Source organism: Mastigoproctus giganteus, chromosome 11 (assembly GCF_048544385.1).
Source record: "Mastigoproctus giganteus isolate SK-2022 chromosome 11, ASM4854438v1, whole genome shotgun sequence".
NCBI classification, from domain to species: Eukaryota; Metazoa; Arthropoda; class Arachnida; order Uropygi; family Thelyphonidae; genus Mastigoproctus; species Mastigoproctus giganteus.
Genome location: NC_143585.1, coordinates 125,501,728 through 125,525,270, shown reverse-complemented (window position 1 = coordinate 125,525,270; position 23,543 = coordinate 125,501,728). Strand labels below are relative to the sequence as shown.

The window sequence follows — 23,543 nt, the reverse complement described above, 5'->3', positions numbered from 1 at the left end:
TCTGCAAAGGCCAGGCTTTCCACGGGGCCCAGATCCAAGGCCAGAAATTCGTCCAGAACAATGTTCCAGAAGAAAGGGCCAAGGATTGAACCCTGTGGGGTTCAATCTTTGCTTTTATTCACAGCCTTTATTCACAGGGCATGTCAATTCATGGAACCTTGTTCATACTGAGACACTTCTGTCTGTAAGGTAGCTGTTTATTACCTTATAGAGATTTTGTAGGGCATTTGCCTGGCGGAGTCTCCTAAGGACACTAGGCCACCAGAGTGAGTCAAATGCCCCAGCAAAGTCAATGGAGATTGCCAGCATATATTTCTCCTCTGTGTTTTTAACTGTTGTCAGTAGGTGGTCCATGGCATCCTCCGTAGAATTGCCCTGCTTAAAACTGTACTGATTGTTGGAATGTAAACCTGCTTCTGTGTAATATTGAGATAATTTGCTGTATATTAGTCTTTCATATATTTTCCCTAGTACAGGGAGTAGGGCTATTGGTCTATATGATTTGGGCCCCTCGACGTGGGCACCTGTACGTGGTGAGGGGACCTCCCAGTGACGCTGCTGGACTTCCAGACTAGCATCACTGGGATCCAACGCCCACAGCCTAGGTTCCGGGCTTACATCAATGGAATCCGGCGTGTTTGCCGTGCGCTGCGACCCGTGGAAATTCGGAAAAGGGGATCCTGGTGGTTGAGGGGCCCAGCTTCAATACACCACTTTGGCCCCTGCTTCGACAAGACGGGTGGTCCTGGAAGGCCCGGCTAGGATCAATCGGCTAGTAGGTTCGCCTGCGAGGGTCAACCGTGTCAAAGCCATGCCCCTACCCTCATGGTCCGAGGGACAGGATTCAGGCTGGCGGCGGTGCGGGTATGGTGTCTGGGTAGCCCTGGCGTCCCACTCCCGAGCGCATTTATTGCATGCCGGGTAGTGGGCGTCCCTTTGGGCTCCGTGGTGGGTGGGGAGCCCGGGCACTGAACCACTTAAAAAAACTCATGAATCCTGATAAACTTACTTCTTCAGGGGCCCCAACCCGGTCCCTATCTGAAAACATAGACGGAGAGGCAGATAATACTATTGCAACAAAGAGACAGCGAACTGAAACACCATCATCAGGGCCGGTCCCAAGATTTCTAATCATGCATTCCACCACTGAAAAACCGATTGGAAAAATGTCACCCTTCTTCATACAGAAAGGGTTAGATGGGTTAGCAGGTTCTCCCAAATCAGTTAAGAGGCTCCGTTCTGGAGACCTTTTAATTGAAACTAAAAATGACAGGCAATCTGAACATCTCCTCCGAACAACATCAATTGGAGGAATCCCTATAACAGTGACACCACACAGAACACTCAATTCATCGAGAGGTGTCATTTCGGAGTGGGACCTTCTCGACGTATACGAGGAGGAAATCTGCTCCGAATTAAAACCACAGGGAGTCATTGCCGTCAAGAGAATCACTGCGCGAAGGGATGGAAAAATTGTTAAAACCAGGAGCGTTATCCTGACTTTTAACACTCCTAAACCTCCTGATGAGATTAAAGCTGGATACATCAACTGTTCAGTGCGTCCATACATTCCGAACCCTTTACGGTGTTTCAAATGCCAGAAGTATGGACATTCTCAAATGGCCTGCCGTGGAGTCCTTGCATGCGCTCGATGCGGTGCAAAGGACCATGAAACAACAGCATGTTCAGCCCCAAAACCCACCTGTATTAACTGTGAGGGAGAACACCCGGCCTACTCAAGAGCATGCCAGAGGTGGAAAGAAGAAAAAGAAATACAACGGCTGAAGGCAGAGCTAAACATTTCGTACCAGGAGGCAAGGAAAGCGGTGAAACCGCTCAACATCAACAAGCCTACCTACGCCCAGAAGGTAGCAGGGAGGTGTTCCATCGGAACACAGACGGACATGTCCATCCCTCCAAAGGAGTCTTTCACTCCCATCGTGCGTTATCTGTTAAGTCCGCAAAAACCTGCACAGAAGGACCAATCAACTGCCACTCCTGTATCGGTACCTCCTAATGCTCCTAAAGTAACAAAGGCAATCACCAAAGAAAAAAATAAGAAAGGTGAAGTACCTCCTACTTCCCAAGAAAACATGGAGGTCGAACAGAAGGAGGTACCCGAAGAGTCAGTCTTGGAACTCTTTGCGGAGGAGGAAATGGACACGGGACAGCGTCCATTCTTCCCCAAAAAAGATAAATCCAAGACTGACAAAAGTAAGCCCTCAGCACCTCGGAAGCCGCCTGATGGACCCACCAAGCCAAAATAATGGCTAAATTCCTACAATGGAATTGTCGTGGATTCCGGCGAAATATAGATGACATCAAGGCCCTCCTGCAAAAGCACGAGCCAGTTTGCTTTTGCTTGCAGGAGACATATCTAAAGGCAAATGATGATCCCACCATGCACAACATCACAGTTTTTCGAAAGGATAGAATTGCGGATGGCTCTGTACATGGGGGAGTGGCTATCCTGGTGGGTAACCAGACCCCAGTGCAGCCCTTGCTAATTACAACCAGCATAGAGGCTGTTGCAATTCGCCTTTCAGTGGGATTCTTATTAACTGTATGCTCTATTTATTTGCCACCTGGGACTGACATCTCCCAGGCAGACCTTGATGATCTTCTAACGCAGCTGCCTCCCCCTTTCTTACTTCTTGGGGATTTTAATGGACATAACACCCTGTGGGGTAGTGCTAACATCAACGGAAGGGGACGAGTCATAGAGCGTATGCTCAATGACAATGACCTTTCCCTTCTAAATACTGGAACAAACACCTTTTTCCACATGCCTACCCGTACTTTTTCTGCCATTGATCTCTCTATCTGCTCCCCTTCTCTACTCCCTTCACTCACCTGGGAAGTGGAGGAGAATCCATACGGTAGTGATCACTTCCCCGTGATAACCTTGCTACACAGTGGGAGACCATGTCTTCCCTTCAGGCTACCGCGGTGGAAGATTGATCAGGCTGACTGGACTGCCTTCCAACATCAGGCAAATTTTGATCTTAGTACAGTCAGTCAAGAGCCTATCAATGATGCAGTTAAGTACATCACAGAAACTGTTGTCCAAGCAGCTGCTAATGCTGTCCCAAAAACATCAGCCCGGTTCCCACCATTTCCTAAACCTTGGTGGAATTCACAATGCACAGCAGCAAAAAAGGCTCAAAACAAAGCGTGGGGGATATTTCGCCGATATCCTACCACGAACAACCTTATAGCCTTCAAACGTGCACGAGCCAAAGCACGCTACATCCGTCGTCAGAGTCAAAAGGAATCGTGGATCCGTTTTACATCATCTGTTAACCAGTCTACCAACTCTAAGGTAGTCTGGGATAAAATCCGGAAAATGAAGGGAAAATATACCTCCCAACCTTCTGCAATCCTAGATTATAATGGATGCGCTATTGCAGATCCAACTGCAATAGCCAATGCTCTTGGGGAAACATTCTCTAACATCTCTGCAACATCTTCGTATTCCCCAGAGTTCCTGGTCCTGAAATATAAAATCGAAAAACAGGCACTTAACTTTAAAACTAAGGGCATTTATCCCTACAACGGGGATTTCACTATTCTGGAATTGAAAAGAGCCCTCGCTCTTTCCAAAGCAAGTGCCGTTGGACCAGATGGCATCCATTATGAAATGATTAAGCATCTTTCACCAAAATCTATGGATTGTCTGCTCCTTCTGTATAACAGAATCTTTACTGAAGGGCAGTTTCCGGACTCCTGGCGAAAGGCAATCGTTCTTGCCTTTCCTAAGCCAGGAAAGGATCCAAAGGTCACCACCAATTATCGTCCTATTGCTCTGACTAGCTGTCTGTGCAAAATCCTGGAGAGAATGGTTAATTCCTGTTTAATATGGTACTTAGAATCAAACGACCTTCTCTCCAGAATCCAGTGCGGCTTCCGAAGGAACCGGTCCACTTTGGACCATCTTATTAGATTGGAAGCATCCATCCGGGATGCTTTCCTAAAACGCGAACACTTGGTGTCGGTGTTCTTTGACATGGAGAAAGCGTATGACACAACTTGGAGATTTGGCATTTTAAAAGATTTACATAGCCTAGGCCTAAGAGGGCATCTGCCCTTTTTTATTCAAAATTTTTTAGCCAATCGATCTTTCCAAGTTCGTATGGGATCCTCACTCTCTCGCTCCTTTCGCCAAGAGGAGGGAGTACCACAAGGATCAGTCTTAAGTGTCACGCTTTTTGCCATCAAAGTCAATTCCATCATAGAACAACTTCCTCCAACTGTAAACAGTGCCCTCTTTGTTGATGACTTTAGCATTTTTTGTCAGTCGTGCAACATGAGGGTTATTGAAAGACAACTGCAGAAAGCCATTGATAATCTGAATGTCTGGGCACTTGCCAATGGCTTCAGGTTCTCGCCGGAGAAGACCGTTTGCGTACACTTTTGTCGCAAGCGTAGTCTTCATCCTGAACCTGAATTAAGGCTCGGGCAAAATGTTATTCCAGTAGTGTCAGACACAAAATTCTTGGGACTTGTGTTTGATAAAAAGTTGACCTTTCTCGAACATATTCGTCAACTTCGTACAAAATGCACGAGGGGTCTCAATATTCTCCGCTCTCTCTCCTCAACGCGTTGGGGAGCAGATCGATGCACCCTACTACGGCTTTACCGTGCACTTGTACGCCCCAAATTAGACTACGGGTCCCAGGTATACTCCTCAGCTAGAGATAGTGTCCTCCGATGGCTGGACCCTGTCCACCATCAGGCTCTCCGTATCGCTACTGGAGCTTTTCGAACATCTCCTGTCCAGAGCTTATACGTCGAAGCAAACGAACCATCGTTATCCCTTCGACGTAAGCAGTTGTCTTTAAACTATGCTTTAAAGTTGAAATCCCTGCCAGACCATCCTACGTGGGCATCCGTTTTCGAGCCACGTTGGGAAAACTTGTATAATACCCGTCAGACTGCCAACCGACCTTTTGGTATTCGTGTCCAAGAGCTAATCAGAGAGTTTAACATCATGGTAGACAAGGTGGCAGAAACACCAAAAGAAACTCTTCCACCCTGGCATGCTCATTCCCCACCATGCGACTTTTCCCTTAAGAAATGGGTAAAGTCTGAAACCTCGTCATCTGTCTACCAGAAGCTCTACTCTGCACACCAAGCTGAGCACTCAGACTTCCTGTCCGTTTACACAGACGGCTCGAAGTCTGAATCGTGCGTAGGATCTGCTGCTGTCTTTCCAGACACTATAATATCTCAGCAGATTCCTCCTGAATCCAGCATATACACTGCAGAGCTGTATGCTATAGAGCTAGCCTTGGATCACATTCGAACTTGTCAATTCCAAAGGTCAATAATATATTCTGACTCTTCCAGTGTACTACAGGCTTTATTATCTCTGAGACACAATTCTCATCCAGTTCTTTGTCGGGTTCAGCAGAAGATACATTCTCTTCATGAATACAAGTTTGATATCCGCTTCTGCTGGATTCCTAGCCACATTGGGATAAAAGGAAATGATTTGGCTGACGCTGCAGCCAAATCAGCAACACCCACTCATAATTGTTGCCTGTCAGTCCCCTATACAGACTACAGGCAAATAATACGTAACAAGATATATTCCCATTGGCAAGAACTGTGGCACAGACAGAGAACAAATAAATTATACCAAATAAAGCCTGTAATAGAAATATGGCAGTCTAGTCTGCGCAGGAATCGGAGCGAGGAAGTTGTTCTTGCCCGACTCCGCATAGGACACAGTCATTTGACACATTCTTTTCTGCTGAGGGCGGATGACCCTCCTATGTGCGAGTCTTGCGACACCGTTTTAACTATAAAGCATATTTTAATAGATTGCGTTCATTTTACCCATGTTCGCAATATATATTTTACCGCTTTTACTCATTCGACTGAGCCTTATACACTCAGTCAGATTTTATCAGACAACGACCACGTGTCGGCAGTTTTTAAATTTTTAAAAGCTACTAATATATACCCACATTTATAAATAACAATTTGACGAGGTAACCTTTTTAAAGGTTACCAGAATTTATCTTTATTGATATTTTAATCGTTTCATGGCGCAGTATAACCTTAGCTGTTTTTGCGCCAATAAACACAAAATCAATCAATCAAACTATATGATTTGGGATCAGTAGGGAGTTTTTCAGAGTTTTTGAGAATTAATCTTAACAATGCTTTTTTCCATATTTTTGAGAATATACCTTCCTACAGTTATTATATGGTGCTATTAATTTATCTGGTGCTATTTCTGCTAATCTTTTTGATAATCTCAACCTCTAAGAGGTCAAAACCTGGGCATTTATTGTTTTTGGTTTTAGATAGTGGTATTTCTAAGTCTTGTACAGTAATACCCCGAAGTTACGCGATAGGTGGGTCCGACGAAAATCGCGTAAGTCGAATTCGCGTAAGTCGGGGTACAACTTTGCATATAAATACATATAAATTTTGCTTAATTGGGACCAAGGACTAACAAAAAGACTAGTTTAGAAGAAAAATATTAATAAAATTGCAGTTCTTTATACATATTAATACAAAATATGTATTAAAAAAAACAAATGACTTACGTAAAAAAGTTATTTCGATGTCGATGGCTTCATAAAATCTAACAAATTCGTCTGACGACACAGCGCGTTCTTTTTTTCACGCAGAATTTCTTCGTAGCAAGCTAATAATTTTTTTTATTCCTTGCTTTGTAGCTATAACGCGTTCTTCGTTGGAGTCTGTTTTCTAAAATTTTAAGCCCTTTACAATTGAGCCCTTTTCAATTTTCAACCTGTCAAGTTTGCAATTGTCATGTGCTTTTCGCCGTTGCTTCATTTAGGCCTGTAGCACGTGCAATATCACATGGTCTTTCATTTCGCTCAAAGCGTTTCACAATTTCATATTTTTTCTCTATCGACAGAGATGGACTGGCCATAAGCCTTACCGGGGAAACCCCGGTGGGCCAGTGTGATTTTGGCCATAAACCATAGTATGAGGCCACTATAAATTTTCCCTGTTAAGAATTTTTGATCCAGTCCGCCTCTGTTTATCGATAATTGCTTTTCTTTTTCTCTCTGAATCTGCAGTGTCTTCACCAGGACGCTTCCTTTTCACACCTTTTAATTAAGTATTTTACTCATTTTTAGGGAATAAAGCACAATTACAAAACGAGGAGGCACGCTTGATACACATAAACAAAGCTGCGCGCATGTAGCAACTGAATAAACAACACCATAAAGGCAGAGATACACTATTAACACCTCACATTTCTAGGGGTTACTACCATAAAACAATAAAAATCCAGTTGCGTTTCTGCTAATGAAATCTGTTATAAACTGGTAGTAAACTCGATCTAATTGCATTTACGATTATACCGATAGCTGGAATTGTGTTGATTTTTACGTTATTATGGTGAAATGTGTTTCCCCTTCACCGATATAAAAAACATAAAAGCAACAAAGTTGAATTTTGTTCATCTTTCGCCCTCATTCTCCGCCGTCGCACCGTATATCGATAACATATGAAAAACGACCTTGAAGATAGTGGGCGGCAGCGTTGCCAAACGAAAAAAAATCAAGAACCGCGTAACTCCGAGTTCGCGTAAGTCGGGGTAGCGTAAGTCGGGGTATTACTGTATAGTAAACAGAGGTTCAGTATTGGCATTGTCATATTCAGTGTTTTCTTTTATAATGTCTAGCTGGGTGGGGGGGGAATGATTCCCAGTTTCAGTCTGAACGATACTGTCTTGGATGTTATTTACAGAATCCGCCCAACGCAGGGTTGGGGTTCCATCTGGTTTGACAGTAGTTTCTAAGACATCTCCTCTTGGCAGTTTGTTGGTCACTATTCTGTAGACAACTCCCCAAGGGTTATTGTTTCCAGTAGTTCCCACCAAGTGCCTCCAGCATTCCTTTTTCTTGTCTCTTATGAGGGCTGTATACTTTGATCTTTGATCGAGTATCTTCAACCCCAGTGGCTCACAATCTGGTGAGTATGGGCTTGGCACACCCAGGGTCCTTAGTTGGTTATCAACTTTCTTCTCTTTCTTGGTTTTCATCATTCTTCTCTTTCTTTCTTGCACCATATATGGCTAATAATAATAATCTGTGGTTTGCGTTGGAATAGCAACTCTGATCTGCGGCATCTCAACCACGGACCTTACAGGAGTTAAAAGATTTGCTGGTTACGTGTTGGTACCAGATACCACAAGACACATTTAAAAATCTTGTAGTGTCCATGCCTCACCGGGTACGAGCTGTTTTGGCTGCACATTGAGGACCAACATCATATTAGGTAGGTGGTCTGGTCATAATGTTTTGGCTCATCAGTGTATTTTTATACACCAATGAGCCCAAACATTATGACCTACAGAGAAATTGTATACATACATATAATAATTTGATGAGGTAACCTTTTTAAAGGTATCAGAATCTATTGTTTTCGTATTTTAAATTTTTCCTAGTGCAGTATAACCAGTCGTTTTTGCACCAATAAAATCAAAATCAACTGACAGTTCTGAGCTTAGGCTCTAACCATATCTTTTTAGATGTTGTGGGTTATCTAAGCATCCAGTTTCTAATTTGTATGCTCACAGTTTGGTTATTTGTATGCTAATCTAATAGAAATAGAAATATTTAGTTTGTGAAATTCCTCTGGGTGTTCTGTAATTGAAAACATATTTTATTTTTATTTTAATAAAGGGTGTTTTTATTATTATAAAAAATGGAGTAAGTGCTTTTTGTTTTATATTGTTATATCTCTATTACAAAAATACCTTTCTGTGACCATATTTTATAATTGATTTTGTTGTAAATAAAGGAACTTTTGCACAACACATTAAATAAGATAAAGAAATTATGTTAGTAAGACTGGAGATTTGTTAGAGAGAGAGATAATTGGTAAGAAGAATTGAATTGGTAAGCCAAGGTGCTTTGCATGAGATAACTGTAAGGTAATAGAGTAGTATGACTTTTTTTTTTTTTTTTTTTTGTCAGGTTGACCTAAAATACTTCTGTTTTAAAAATGGAAGAATGTCCACTTTTTATTCTTCTGATAATTTTTCAGTCTTATTTTGTTTTGAGTTTTCATCATGAAGGTATTAGTCATTTTCTGAATTTTCTTTTTCCTGCAGAGAAATTGTAAATAACATGATGTCATGTGATTGTTAAATGTCATAATTTTCCATAGCTATATGACAAAATAAAAAATTTGTGAATTAAAGTAGAATTCATAAATATTATGTTAATTGGAGAAAAAAAAAAGGTTTTACAGAATAAATTATTTACAGCTTGAAAAAGTAGAAAAACAGCTTTGGGATGCTTTGAGTTTGACAGATGTATACCGAGATGCCTTTGAAGAACAACTAAAAAAAAATCGCAAGCTGATGAAAAGACTGGCAGATATTGAAGCACTTTATGGTGAAGTATTTTTTTGTAATACAACTAGAATTTTTATGATTATATATTTTAAAAAAAGGATGAAAGAGTGAAATGTGCTCAAATATTCAATTTCATAATTCATGATATAGAGAGTATTTTGAAGGTACTTTATATTAATGTTATACATCTTAGGGTTTAAGTTCTCTCCACATCCAATTTAATTATCTTTTATTAAACTGTTGTGCATATATATACAGTAAAAACTCAATTTAACGGACTAATAGGGGAGAAGGGGTGTCCATTTAATGCCAAAAGTCCGTTAAATCGAATGTAACCTGGGGAGTGGGCATTTTTTATTGTTCTTAATGTAAAAAAAAAGCTCTAACACAATATATGGTACTGTACAATATAAAATTATTAAATTATGATAAAGAATATGCAATATAATAAGTTTTTATCTTGCGCAACTTTCATGTGTTTTCTACTAACTACCCCCCCCCCCCCGTAGAACCACGTTTAGAGCTATCAACACTGTATTTTAAAGAAAAATGTTGCAATTTGGCCTTTGATTTACGGATATCAGAAACAGTTTGTTTTTTTATGCCATAAATTTCAAAAAATACGTGAAATTTTTAATTGTGAGGATTGCACAATTATTTAATAAATAAAGTCACAATTCAGAAATCACAGAAACACTCTGTATACTATCTGACCACATGATAGCTTGAGGCAGACTGAGACCGAAACAAAACACGTCAGTAGACCTGCAGTTTAGTGTTCCGAGTCATCGTCAAGCTCGTAAGTCACCACCTGCTCTTATCTGTTATCTGGGAAAACAGCTATTTAAACACGTTTTCAGAAAGAATAAAAAACAATTTCCTGAATTTGATTATAAAAATAAAAGTAGGTTATTATTAATTAAAAATTAATAATAATTACCTATTTCCATTATTGTTTTGATAATTACCTACTTTTATATTTTACACATTGGGACTAGTGCATTTTGGCCCAATTAAGTGGCTGCCCCAATTATCCGAAGTTTCACGTAAATAGTTAAAAATACAATGTATCCCCCCCCCCCTTTACAATTGGTTCACTGTACAATCGAATCACGTTACGACAAACTCAACATAGTAAAGTGCGTTCACTATACGATGTGTAGTAAGCGCCGGTCATTGTGATCACGTTTGTGAATTGAATTTTAATTCTATTAAACAGCGATTCTAATTAGCGAAAATAGGAGGAATATTATCCACAGGCTATAAAAGCAAAGATATATTAAGCACAAATTAACCTTTATTACCTTGCCAATTAAAAAAATTAAGTGATACGTGAAAATCGGAAAAATATACGTAATAATTAGAATAATTAATACTTACTGTAATATGTACATACGTACTAGTTGACATTTCTGTTCACTGACATTTGTGGGCGGGGGGTGTTAAAATTTAAAACAGTAAAAAGATAAGCAATCAATAACAAAGAACACGACACACAAATTGCAAGTAACACGATACGTGCAAGTGAGAACGGAGTAACCAGTTACAAAGCTTTAAAAATAGGAATGAAGAGAAGATCTGAAAATTAATTTTTTTATATGATTGACGATTTCATGGAAGTGTAAACACATTTCACCATAATAACCCACAGAATTCCAGCTGTCAGTATTATCGCAAATTCAATAAGATCGAGTTTACTATCCGTTTATGATAGATTGCACTAACAGAAAAGTCCAATAAACATGTGACTGCTAATTGTTTTTATTGTTTTATGGTTGTGACCTCCAGAAATCTGACTGAACGGTCGGAGACAATCGTAGGGTAATCTCCAGTGCTTCGGTCTCCTGCCCCGATTAAACGGCATGTTGTCCCAATTAAGCGAAGTAAACCCTGGCTATTTTCTTGATTGGTTTCTGTTTTTTAAGATTTTCTCCAATAAATGGCTGCCCCGATTAACTGGTGGCCCAAATAACCGGAATCCACTGTATTAGAATATAGGTAGCCCTCAGTTTAGGATTGGATTCCATTCCTGAAGAAACGGTTGCAAAAAAAAAAAAAAAAAAAAAAACAGTGTAAAATAAACCTAATGATGTTATGTAAGTCAATGAGAAGTCAGTAAGTTACGTTCTACACCCCTCTCAAAATCAACATAAGTAATATAATATTATTATATTTAAACTCTGAAATGAATGCTATGAATGTAAAAACAGTATTTTTATGAATATAAATCAAATAAATGTAATACAGTATAAAATAACCAAACTAAATATAATTAAATAAAAAAATTTAATTTTGTACATTTACTTTGATATGTTCGAAGCCCAGACAGAAAGTTTTTATAAGTGCCACTGTAAAGCCCCTGCATTGATCTTTTTGATAGTGGCATAATGCAGATATTTTGCTTCTCTGATGAAGTCCTTGGTTGGGGATCTTCCCTTTTCTTGAAGAAAGCATGCAGTGTTGACTGTTGAGATTTCCTCTTTCTTTTTTTATTTGAGAATATCAGAATAAGGGCCAATGGATACAATTATGCTCCTTTTCACTTTCACACTTTGCTACCTGTCGTGGTCAATCTCATAGAGCTCATCAGTGAAGGTCTCCATGGCTAAAAGGATGTACTGTAGATTGCTTATATTCATAGATTTTAGAGGAGTCTCTTTATCTTTTTCTTTCTTCTCCTCCTTCTGTTGGCTTAGTTCCTTAGCCCAGTGGTGCGCAAACTGTGGGGCATGACCCCCAGAGTAGTCACAGAAATTTTTAAATAAATTTATTTTTTGTGTACATGAAAGCTAAAAACCTGTTGTTAAAATTACTTTTTCCATACTGTAGGTGTAGAGATCTTACTACTTGAACTAAGTCTGAGATATGAATGAACCCAACTGCCTACTGCATCAGGAGTACGCCTTAATTTGCTCACTGGGTATGGATACACAAAAAGCAGCTGACTAGTGTGGCTTCTCGCTACTACTCAAATGCTGAGTAGTACTGAGAAGTACTACTCAGCATTTGAGAAGTAGTACTGAGAAGTACTACTCAATTAATCCCTTACAGTAAAACTTTAGCTCTTAATTCGTGTTTCCTACAGCACAACTTATCAAATTAACTGTATTGCCTAAAGGCCAGAGGTGAAAATGTGTGGTAACAGTAAATATACATAGCAAGTGTGTGTATATATTGGTTCGGGGAACTCAGTCTCTGGGTGTGTGTATATATAGTATGCAAGCTTTATTCTGCTTTGAATTTGGTGCATTCTTGCTGCAATAAAAATTATTTCAGTTATGCATGGAGAAAAGTACGATTTAAAGAATTGTACCATTCCTGTGTCCAGAGACAGTCTCGTGACTTATTGCAGTTATCACGGACAACGTAAAATTGGCCCCAGGTGCCAAGCATTATAGTGATCAAGTGATTTTCTGAGTGATTTCTAGAGCATTTTCTCAAGATATAGTTCTGTTTCAGTTATAAAAGTTTTCTTAGTTTTCTATTAATTAATAGGCAACTTAGTCTTACAAATCATAAGCAAGTCTCAGAAAGGAAAAACACCTTTCTTCTGTTTTTTTCTTTAAATTAACGTACTAACTTTTATACCGCTTGGTCAGTCTAGTGGCACTGCTCCTGCCTCCCCACGGTGGGACCGGTAACTAAGTACTATAGGTTCTAATACCTCTTGTGTTTGGGGTTTACATAAAAAAAAAAAAAAAAAAACCTGGGAGAAGAAATCCACTCTCCCAGGGCTGAAAGGAGCAAAGATGGATAACAATATGTATCCACCTTTAGAGCCATTGAGCTCAAGACGAGACACAAATGACAATGAAAATGACTTCTCTCAACCCAAGAGGTTGAGAACAACCCCTCAAGAGGAGATATCATCATTCCTCATTCTACACTTGCTCTCAGACCAGCCTTTGAGTAAGTATCACCATTCCTTGTTCAGAAATGTATTGAGTCTGCTGCAGGCTCACCGAAAATGGTAAGGCGACTCCAGTCTGGGGATATTCTGGTAGAGACCATGAAATCCCAACATTCTGTAAAGTTATTAAAGCTGACTACCTTTGGCAGACAACCAATAAAAGTTACTCCCCATGTCACTCTAAACTCCTCAAAGGGAGTAATCGCAGAATGGGACTTATTAAATGTATCAGAGGAGGAAATAGTCTAAGAGCTTCGTGAAACAAAAAGCCATCCAAGCAAGGAGAATTTTGACTCGGAAAGACGGTATTCTTGTTCCCACAAGGAGTATAATCCTCACTTTTAGCTGTCCTATCCTACCAACATCTGTTAAAGCAGGCTATCTTCATTTCCGTGTCCATCCTTACATCCCAAACCCAATCAGGTGCTATAAGTGCCAAAAATATGGACACTCCCAAACTGCATGTAGAGGTGAGGCAATATGTCCTAATTGTGGATCAAAGGAGCATAATCAATCTGAATGCACTGCTACTTCTCATTGCCCAAACTGTAAGGGTAATCGCCCGGCTTTCTCCAAAATATGCGAATTATGGAAGCAAGGGAAAAAAATCCAAAAATATAAAGTCGAGAATAAAGTCACATACTCAGAGGCGAGAAGAGAAATACTCAAAACAGAACCAAAGCATACATATGCCATGGCTGCTAAAAAATTTCAGTCAATAGGTATCCAAACATATTACAGTTCCTCCAAATATATCCATCGATATATTGGGCACGTTCCATGCTCTCTGCTTCCAAACAGTGTCCTTCACAACAAAAAAATGAACAAGCCAGTAACACCCCAATTACCATTCCAGCCGATGTACCTCCAACAGCAAAATCAAAAATGGCAGAAACTAAGGTACTGAACCCACCAGTTTCAACAGGAATGGATGTTGACCAACACAGTGATCTAGATGATGGTATATTAGAACTTCATGCGACCGATGAGATGGACGTCACACTTCCCTACTTTCCAAAGAAAGACAAAGCAAAATTGGATCAATGCAAACAAGTCCCCACTAAAAAGCAGTTAGAAACAAAAATAAACAACAAAACCACTTAATGGAAAGAATCCTCCAATGGAATTGTAGAGGCTTTCACAATACAGAAGAAGATTTATATGATCTCATCGACCACTGTGAACCAGCAGGCGTTCCCTACAGGAAACTTACTTAAATGCACAAGTGTGTCCTACCATTAAAAATTACACCATCTTCAGACGAGATAGGAGCATTAACTCGCCAGCCCGTAGAGGTGTGGCAATTCTCATTAGAAACAACGTTCCACTGAAACATATTGCTCTTCAGTCCCCTTTTTGAAGCAGTGGCAGTGTGCATTGTAATTGGCATCACCCTTACAATAGCATCAATCTATATCCCTCCCAATTTCTCCTTCTCTTCAGAAGACCTAGAAAAACTAATAGACCAGCTACCATCTCCGTTCTGCTTGCTCGGAGACTTCAATGCACATCATTCACTGTGGGGATCCCAACAATTGACAAGAGAGGTAAGCTAATAGAATCCTTTCTTGATGCTTACCAACTCACCATTTTGAATACTGGGAAGCCTACTTATATTCATTTTTCAATGTGTAACTTATATTCATTTTTCAATGTGTAACTTATATTCATTTCAATCTGTTCTCCCTCCATATACCCAATTATGGAGTGGTCTGTTCTTGAAAACCCACTAAACAGTTGTTATCTGCCGATTCTCTGCAAGCTCCAAACACGGGCAAACTCCCCTTCATCACGTCCCTCTGTTTGGAAATTTGGTAGGGCACACTGGAATGAATATGCCTCTTATGTCCAGTTAGATGACAAAATAATCCAATCCCTGCTAGACAATGTCACAGAACATATAACTGATCCAAAATCTTTACCAGGAAAACGTAAACACAATGATTACTGGTGGAATCAAGATTGTATACATGCCAAACATGAGAAAAATAGAGCCTGGAATTTATTTCGAAAATTCCTCACAACTAGTAACCTGATTAACTTCAAAAGACAGAAAGCCAAGTTCCGCCAAATAAGATGAAAAGCAAAGAAAGATGCCTGGATTAACTTTTCCTCAAGTATAAACAAGGACATGGACAGCAGAATCATCTGGAGAAAAATACAGATGCTTAATGGCAAATATGTTCAGTCCTCAGCTACAATACTAAATTGGGAAGGGAAGGAGTTGTCATCGCTGGGAGAAATAGAAAATGCCTTAGCGGAAACACCTGCCCATGTATCAGCAATATCCACCTACAACCCAATCTTTCAGCGAATTAAAGAATCTGCAGAACAGCATAAGATTAATTTTTCTACAATAATTTCACATGCATACAACCAGCCATTCACATTAACAGAATCTTTTAGTGGCACTCAATAAAACATCCAGTAGTGCTGCTGTTTCAGATGGGATTTACTACATAATTTTAAAACTGCTTAACAGCAGTGCAAAAAGAACATTGTTAAACTACTACAATCAAATATTCTTAGAAAATGCTTACCCAACCTCCTGGTGTCACTCAATAGTTCTAGCCTTCCTGCAGCCCAGAAAGGATCATACCTTTCCACATAACTACAGGCCAATTTCACTGACTAGTTGTTTAGGCAAAGTCCTGGAAAAAATTGTTCTCAGGTAGCTAACGTGGTTCCTAGAAACTAACAACTTGCTAAATAATATCAGTGCGGGTTTCGAAAGAACCGTTCCACGTTAGATGTAATGATAAAAGCAGAAGCAAATATCCGTAATGCCTTCATAAGGGGACGACATCTAGTCATGATTAATCTTGATATTGAGAAAGCCTTTGATACCACCTGGCGATATGGTGTACTTCAAGATCTTCATTCTTCCGGCTTGAGAGGTCATCTACTGCAATTTCCTATACAAAACTTCCTATGCCAGAGAACGTTTCAGGTCAGATACATGAATAATCTATCCAAAACATTTGAACAGGAGGAGGGTGTACTGCAGGGTTTCATTCTCAGTGCAACATTATTTGCAATTCAAATTACAAACATGACAGAGGATGTATCTAATACAGTAGAACAGTACATGTTTGCCGATGACCTCATCTCTTGTCAATCCCAAACTATGAACATCACAGAAAAGCAGCTTCAGATCTCTATTGCTAAAATAGAATCATGGGCATTATGAAATGGTTACTCCCTAGCAGAAAAGAAATCCACTGCAATTCATTTTTGTAAAAAACGAAGACTACACCCAAAAACAGCCTGATACCTGTCACCAACGATTTTCGTCTGTTGGGGTTATATTTAGATAACAAACTAAATTTTGCTTCCCATATAGCTTACCTTCAAACTACTTGTCTTAAAAAACTAAACATCCTAAGAGCTGTCTCTGCGATGTCATGGGCTGGTGATAGAAGCTCCCTCTTACACCTCTACAGAACCTTAATCCAGTCACGTTTGAATTATGGTACACCTGTCTATGACTCCGCAAGGAAAAACTCCCTATTATGTCTGAACACCATACAGTGCCCTGGATAGCTTTGGGAGCCTCAAAATGTCTCCGGTTCACAGACTATATATTGAGGCAAATGAACCCCCTCTGCAACTCAGGAGGAAAACTCTATTGTGTAATTATGCAGCAAAAATTAAAAGCATACCATCCCACCCCAGCTGGCAATACCTGTTTGATCCTCAATATGCTAAATTATATACAATAAACTTAATGAAAACTGCTCCACAGGGACGAACTGTGGAGAACCTCCTGCAAGAACTCATGATCAGTTGGGATATTAAATTTCAGAACATTAGCATTAGCATTAGCATTAGTAGAGGCATTTGATGCAAGAAAGCAAGCTTATGCAGCATCAGCCAAAAAAAAAAAAAAAAAAAAACCCACTTCCACTTCACCCCTCTGTTCGTTCAAAATACCTGTCCAGCTGAGCCTTAAACTTTTTTAGGCTATCAACCTCCACCACAAGGGATGGCAGTCTGTTCCACCAACCAACCACCCGCTGGCTAAAGGCAAATTTCCGCACGTCTATCCTACATCTGTCTTTCCTCAGTTTGAATTTATGCCCTCTCAGGTGATTTTTCTGAGCTAGAGGAAGAATCCCATCAGCATTGAGCATGCTTAAACCATTCAAGGCTTTATACACCTCTATCAGATCACCTCGCTGGTGCCTAGTCTCCAGACACTGTAATTTGCAAAACTTAAGCCTTTCTTCGTAAGAGCACCCCTTTGTTCCATTCACTAATCTTGTTGCCCTTCTCTGTACTCGTTCCAGCAGCTCTACATCCTTCTTGAAATGAGGCCTCCAGACCTGTATACAGTACTCTAGGTGTGGCCTGACCATTGCCTTATACAATGGAATAATCACCTCCTTATCCCTGCTGGAAAAATTTCTGTATATCATTGACAATACTCCATGAGCTACTCTTGCAGCCCGTCTGCACTGCTCAGAGAACTTCATATCTGCCTGCACAATCACCCCCAAGTCCCTTTCATTCTCTACCACTGTCAGTGTAGTACCACAGAGTTGATACGTTGCTCTGGGGTTGCTGTTTCCCATGTGTGGTACTTTACATTTGTCAATGTTAAACTTCATTTGCCACCTCTCAGCCCATCTGCTCAACCTTTCCAGATCCTGTTGCAGCAGCATAGTGTCAGTAGTGTCCTTGACAACCCTTGACAACATATTCCAAGACCTTGATACTCCTGAAGCTCCCTGGACTGAATGCTCACTTCTCTGCGACGATTTCTTTTTAAGATGGGGAAAATCCTCTCTGGCAAAATTAACCCTGGGGGCTCACATCTGGTGAGTATGGGCTTGGCAAACCCAGGGTCCTGAGCTGGATATCATCATTCTTCTCTTTCTTAGTGATTCATTTGTACTTCTCTCTCTCTTTCTCAGGGGGTAACTCGGGAATTTTTTTTTTTTTTTTTTGGTTGGTGCAGCATAAGCCTCAGGCTTCCTTGTACCATATGGCTAATAATAATAAATATCAACTTTCAACAGCTCCATAAAACTTACTTGTTGGAAAACTCAGATAAAATACCTATCTAAGGAGGTGATTATCCCCTTGTATAAGGCAATGTCAGGCCAAGCCTTGAGTACTGTATACCGGTCTGGAGACCTCATTTTAAGAAGGATGTAGAGCTGTTGGAATGAGTACAGAGAAGGGCAACAAGATTAGTGAATGGAACAAAGGGTTGCTCTTACGAAAAAAGGCTTAAGTTTTGCAGATTACAGTGTCTGGAGACTAGGCACCTGCGAGGTGATCTGATTGAGGTGTATAAAGCCTTGAATGGTTTGAGCATGCTCGATGCTGATGAGATTCTTCCTCTTGCTCAGAATAATCACCTGAGAGGGCATAAATTCAAATTGAGGAAAGACAGTTGTAGGATAGATGTGCAGAAGTTTGCCTTTAGCCAGCGGGTAGTTGATTGATGGAACAGACTTCCATGTTTTGTTGTGGAAGTTAATAGTCTAAATAAATTTAAGGCTGTGCTGGACAGGTATTTGGAACGAATGGAGGAGTGAAATGGGAGTGGGTTTGTTTGGTTTTTTTTTTTTGGCTGATGCTTCATAAGCTTGCTTTCTTGCATCGTATGCCTCTACTAATGCTATACTGATGGCTCCGAAACAGATGCAGCCTTAGGTGCTGCAGCAGTTTCTTCCACCTTCTCAGTTGCTGCATCTCTTCCTATGGAATGCAGTATCTATACTGCAGAATTATTTGCAATAAAACTAGCTCTAGATAAAATACATAACAGCCATATCAAGCAATCTCTGATATACACAGACTACTTAAGTGCAATAACTGCTATTCAATCTACCATTTCGCCCTCTCATCCCATTCTTAAAGAGATACGATCTAAGTTATTTTACTATCAAACAGCCAACCAGAAGGTTACCCTCTGCTGGATACTTGGTCATGTAGGCATCCCAGATAATGAACAAATGGACCTCACCGCTAAACACCCTGACTCTGGCTCTTCCACGCAACTAAAAGCGCCCTACACTGACTACAAATCCATCATTAAAACAACATGTAGGAAACAATGGTCTCACCTCTGGAAAGCTCAAATAAATAATAAACTGCTGCAGATAAAAAAAAGAGCCAAAACTGTGGACATCTAGTATCAGAAAAAGCAGGTGACAAGAAATAATTCTAGCATGGCTCCGCATCGGTCATTCACATCCAACTCATCTGTATTTGCTAATGGGAGAGAACCCTCCTCAGTGTTCTTTTGCCAGTCGCAGCTAACAATTGGGAGATAAAGCTTGATTTTCTGGTAGTTGAAAGTTGGGGACATGAATGTCCCCAACTTTCAACTACCAGAAAATCAAGCTTTATCTCCCTATCCCACTTGCAGGAACCGTTAACCTTATTGCATATTCTTGGCAATGAAGCAAATTTTGAGGAACTGTTTACTGATATGAAACAGATAAATCTTTATAATAGTCTGTGATCACAATAACGTGAAATTTGTGATAAGCAAATATTGAACAGGCACAATAAGCCCCAAGAGGCTCTTGTGCCAAAAAACCCAAATTCAATTTATTAAATCAATTGAAAGTCCAATTTTTGCAATACAGTTAGATGAATCCACAGATATTTCAAACCTTGCCCAGCTTATTGTATATGTCGGATACTGCTACGAGGGGGATATTTTAGAGAGTTTTCTATTTTGCAAAGCTTTGGAAGGAACAACAACGGGAAGAAGATTTTTGATGTTATAAATATTTTCTTTGAAACAAATAATCTAACGTGGAACAACTGTATTGTGATTTGTAGTGATGGCTGCATTAAATAAAGGTTTAAAAGGCAAAGTAAAGGAAATTGCTCCAAATAGTTTTTAATCATTGCATTATGCATAGGGAAGCATTAGTAGCGAAGGAAATGCAAACTGATTTGCATGAAGTTTTGAAAGATGCAGTAAATGTGATCAACTTTGTTGAAAGTAGAAGCTTAAACAGCAGACTTTTCACTATACTTTGTAATGAAATGGGATCTGCTTATGAAATGCTTCTTTTATATATACGGAAGTGAGGTGGTTGTCCAGTGGTAAAATGTTGCGACTTCTTTTTGGCCTCAAACACGAAGTTTGTTTTTATCAGAAACAGATCAGAACCTTGCTCAATTGTTTACAAATGAAAAATGGCTTGGAAAACTTAGCTGCCTTGTTGATATATTCGAAAAACTTAATGATTTAAATTTAAGTCTTCAAGGAAAGGGAACAAATACTATATATTAATACTCAGAAGCTTTAAAAAATAAACTTAACCTTTGAAAAACTGAATTTGAGAATAATAATACTGAAATGTTCCCATGTTTTTCTGATTTTGTTAATAGCAATAATATTGACATTTTACAATTTAGAGAAATCATTGCCTCCCATCTAACAATGCTAATTAAGAAATTTTCCAAACAATTTAATGTATCTCCAGATAAAAAGTTGTATTGGATCCGTGATCCCTTTGCTTTTGATATTTCTTCATGCCCCAAAATTACCATTCAGCAAAAGAAAGATCTTATCAACCTGTCATCTTATGAAGCATTACATGCTCGTTTCGAGGCTACAACTTGTGAAAAATTTTGGCTTTCCCTTCGAGATGAGTATCCAGAATTATCAAAAACAGCGATACAAAGATTCATAGACCCGAGGACAAGCCTTTTGGGCCTATATATTTATGTCATAAAATTAACAGCTATAAAAACAAAACAGCATTTCTGACTTGATCCAGAAGATGACACAAGATTAGCAATTTCAAATATTGCATCCAAATATGGACCAAATATCAACGTTTAGTCAGGCTCATCCTTCTCATTAATTGTTTTGTTTTGTAATTGTTAATTTTTTGTTTTTGTAATTGAAGAAAAAGAATTTGATTTGTTGTTTTTGCTATATTCAATTAAAATATTAAACAATTATTTCAATGTGTAAATTAAAAAGGAAACAATTTTTTTATTCCTTTCTCAGTACTCAAATAAAATTTTCTTCTACATAATTTATAAAATGCCATTTTTCTTCTCTAAAATCTTGTCATCCTCCTTGGGGGGGGGGGGATTTTATACTGAGGGGTCGCATCAAATTTATATTTAACAAAGGGAGTTGCGAGCAAAATAACTTTGCGCATCACTGCCTTAGCCAATTCTTCCAAGTCTTTATTGGAAAGCTGCTGTCCATGGCTATCCAACAGCTCTGTTGAATAGCCATGCTTTCCAACAGAGCTGTTTTATTGTATTAGGTTAAAGCTTCTTCAGCTTTAACCTCATACAATCCAACATACAACTTCTTCAGCTTTAACCTCATACAATCCTGCAACTTGTGCCAGCCTGCTAACGTCTTAGCATTAGCATTAGTAGAGGCATTTGATGCAAGAAAGCAAGCTTATGCAGCATCAGCCAAAAAAAAAAATAAAGTAAAATAAATAAATAAAAAATAACCACTTCCACTTCACCCATCTGTTCGTTCGAAATACCTGTCCAGCTGAGCCTTAAACTTATTTAGGCTATCAACTTCCACGACAAGGGATGGAAGTCTGTTCCACCTACCAACCACCCGCTGGCTAAAGGCAAAGCAATGTTCTCCACTGGCTCTTCAAAGTCTTCAGCAATGTTCTCCATTGGCTCTAATCCTGTGAAGTTGTCCATAAATTGTGGGAGAAGTTTGTGTCACACTCCATTCAAACAGTTCACTGACACTTCCTCCCAAGCTGGGCTGACGTTATTAATGCCCTTCAAAATGGAAAATGAGTGCCAATAATCCTTGATGCTTTTGTGTGACCTGTTCAAAACTCTCACTATTGTCATGAAGCTTTGGTGGAGATAATAGGCTCTAAAGGTTGCTATTACCCCCTGGTTAATTGGTTGCAAAACTGAAGTGGTGTTTGGTGGCATGTAAACAACATTGATGTCCAGGGACGTTCTGACTTCAGCAAGGTTTGCAGGATGGCCAGAAGTTGTCCAAGAGAAGAAGAGCCTTGGCTGGTAACTCATTCCCTTGACAAAAACTGAGCACAGTACGGCAAAAATAGTTTGTGTACCAATCCAACAAGATTTTTTGTGTCACCCAAGCCCTCCTGTTCCTTTCCAGTAGACTGGTGAAATGACTTTGTTTAGGCCCTTGAGAGTACATACTGGCTGTGAATGGTACATCACAAATATACGTGGTCTCAATTCTAATCTCAACGATGTCCATTTCCACTTGCAGTCTGCAAACCCCATGTACTTTTTCTGACAGAATCTCAGTTGTCGGTTGATTCAACTACTGCTCATCTCAGATGCCCAAATTATTCGCTGTATGATTCCTTTCGCCTCAAAGGTGGTACTTGTGCATATGTCCGTTCTGATATTCCCTGTCAGAGACTTGGCAATTTGGAATCTCCTCTCTTTGATCTTATCTGGCTTAAAATCTCTCTACCTCATTGTGTCAAATTCATCTGTTGTCTCTACCGTTCTCCCAACTCCACTAATCACTTGGAGCTCTTTGACTTCCTCTCTTTGCAACCTGACTTTCTCCAGTCCAACTTTCCTAACAGTGAGGTAATTTTCCTTGGTGATTTTAATGTTCACAACTCCAGCTGGCTTCCATTTTCTAGTCACACCGACCCAGCAGGTCGAGATGCTGAGGCTTTTGCAATTACTAATGACCTAGCACAGATTGTTCGTTTACCTACAAGAATACCGGGCAATCCTAATCGTACAGCCAATACGCTTGATCTTTTTCTCACAAACAACCCTTCTAAGTACATGGTCGAAGTGAGAGGTCCTTTAGGCACTTCAGATCACAACTTGGTGATTGTCTCTTCTCCAATGGAACCTTTATCTTTTTTTATATTTTAGCATTAAATCAGCTCACACACCAACCATAAGAATAAGTATTTACTGTAACTAAAATATTTACATATTAAAATAAAATAAATATTTACAAAAACTGCTATTATATTAAATTAAATTGTATACATGTAAAAAAAAAAAAAAAAAACCATTAAAACTGTGATAAAATCCTTAAGATAAAATACACTAAAATAAACCGGATTAAAAGCGATAAAAAACGATAAAAATCTCTGGAGCTTTCAGAAGCATCGGCTTCCTTCCTCAGCAGTAACAAAACTTCCTGCAGCACGTCCATATATAACAGGCTCACGGTACCTATACACGTGGTGCAGTCGGCGCATGGTCTGAACTGGAAGCGGAAATAGCTCGGGAACGTGTTAAGCAAAACCGTTCATCCGTACTAGGATGATAGTTTCAAACAGAGGATGC

General features: G+C 39.5%; 1 protein-coding gene across 1 annotated transcript in view; it reads left to right on the top strand.

Moving 5' to 3' along the window:
• LOC150078417 (coiled-coil domain-containing protein 125-like) overlaps nt 1-23,543 on the top strand; it is a 253,546-nt gene that overhangs the window by 182,185 nt on the left and 47,818 nt on the right. Inside the window, exon 8 of the mRNA XM_090385396.1 lies at nt 9,266-9,395. Within this exon, the coding sequence (XP_090241522.1) occupies nt 9,266-9,395 (130 nt within the window). The remainder of the gene's footprint in view (nt 1-9,265; nt 9,396-23,543) is intronic.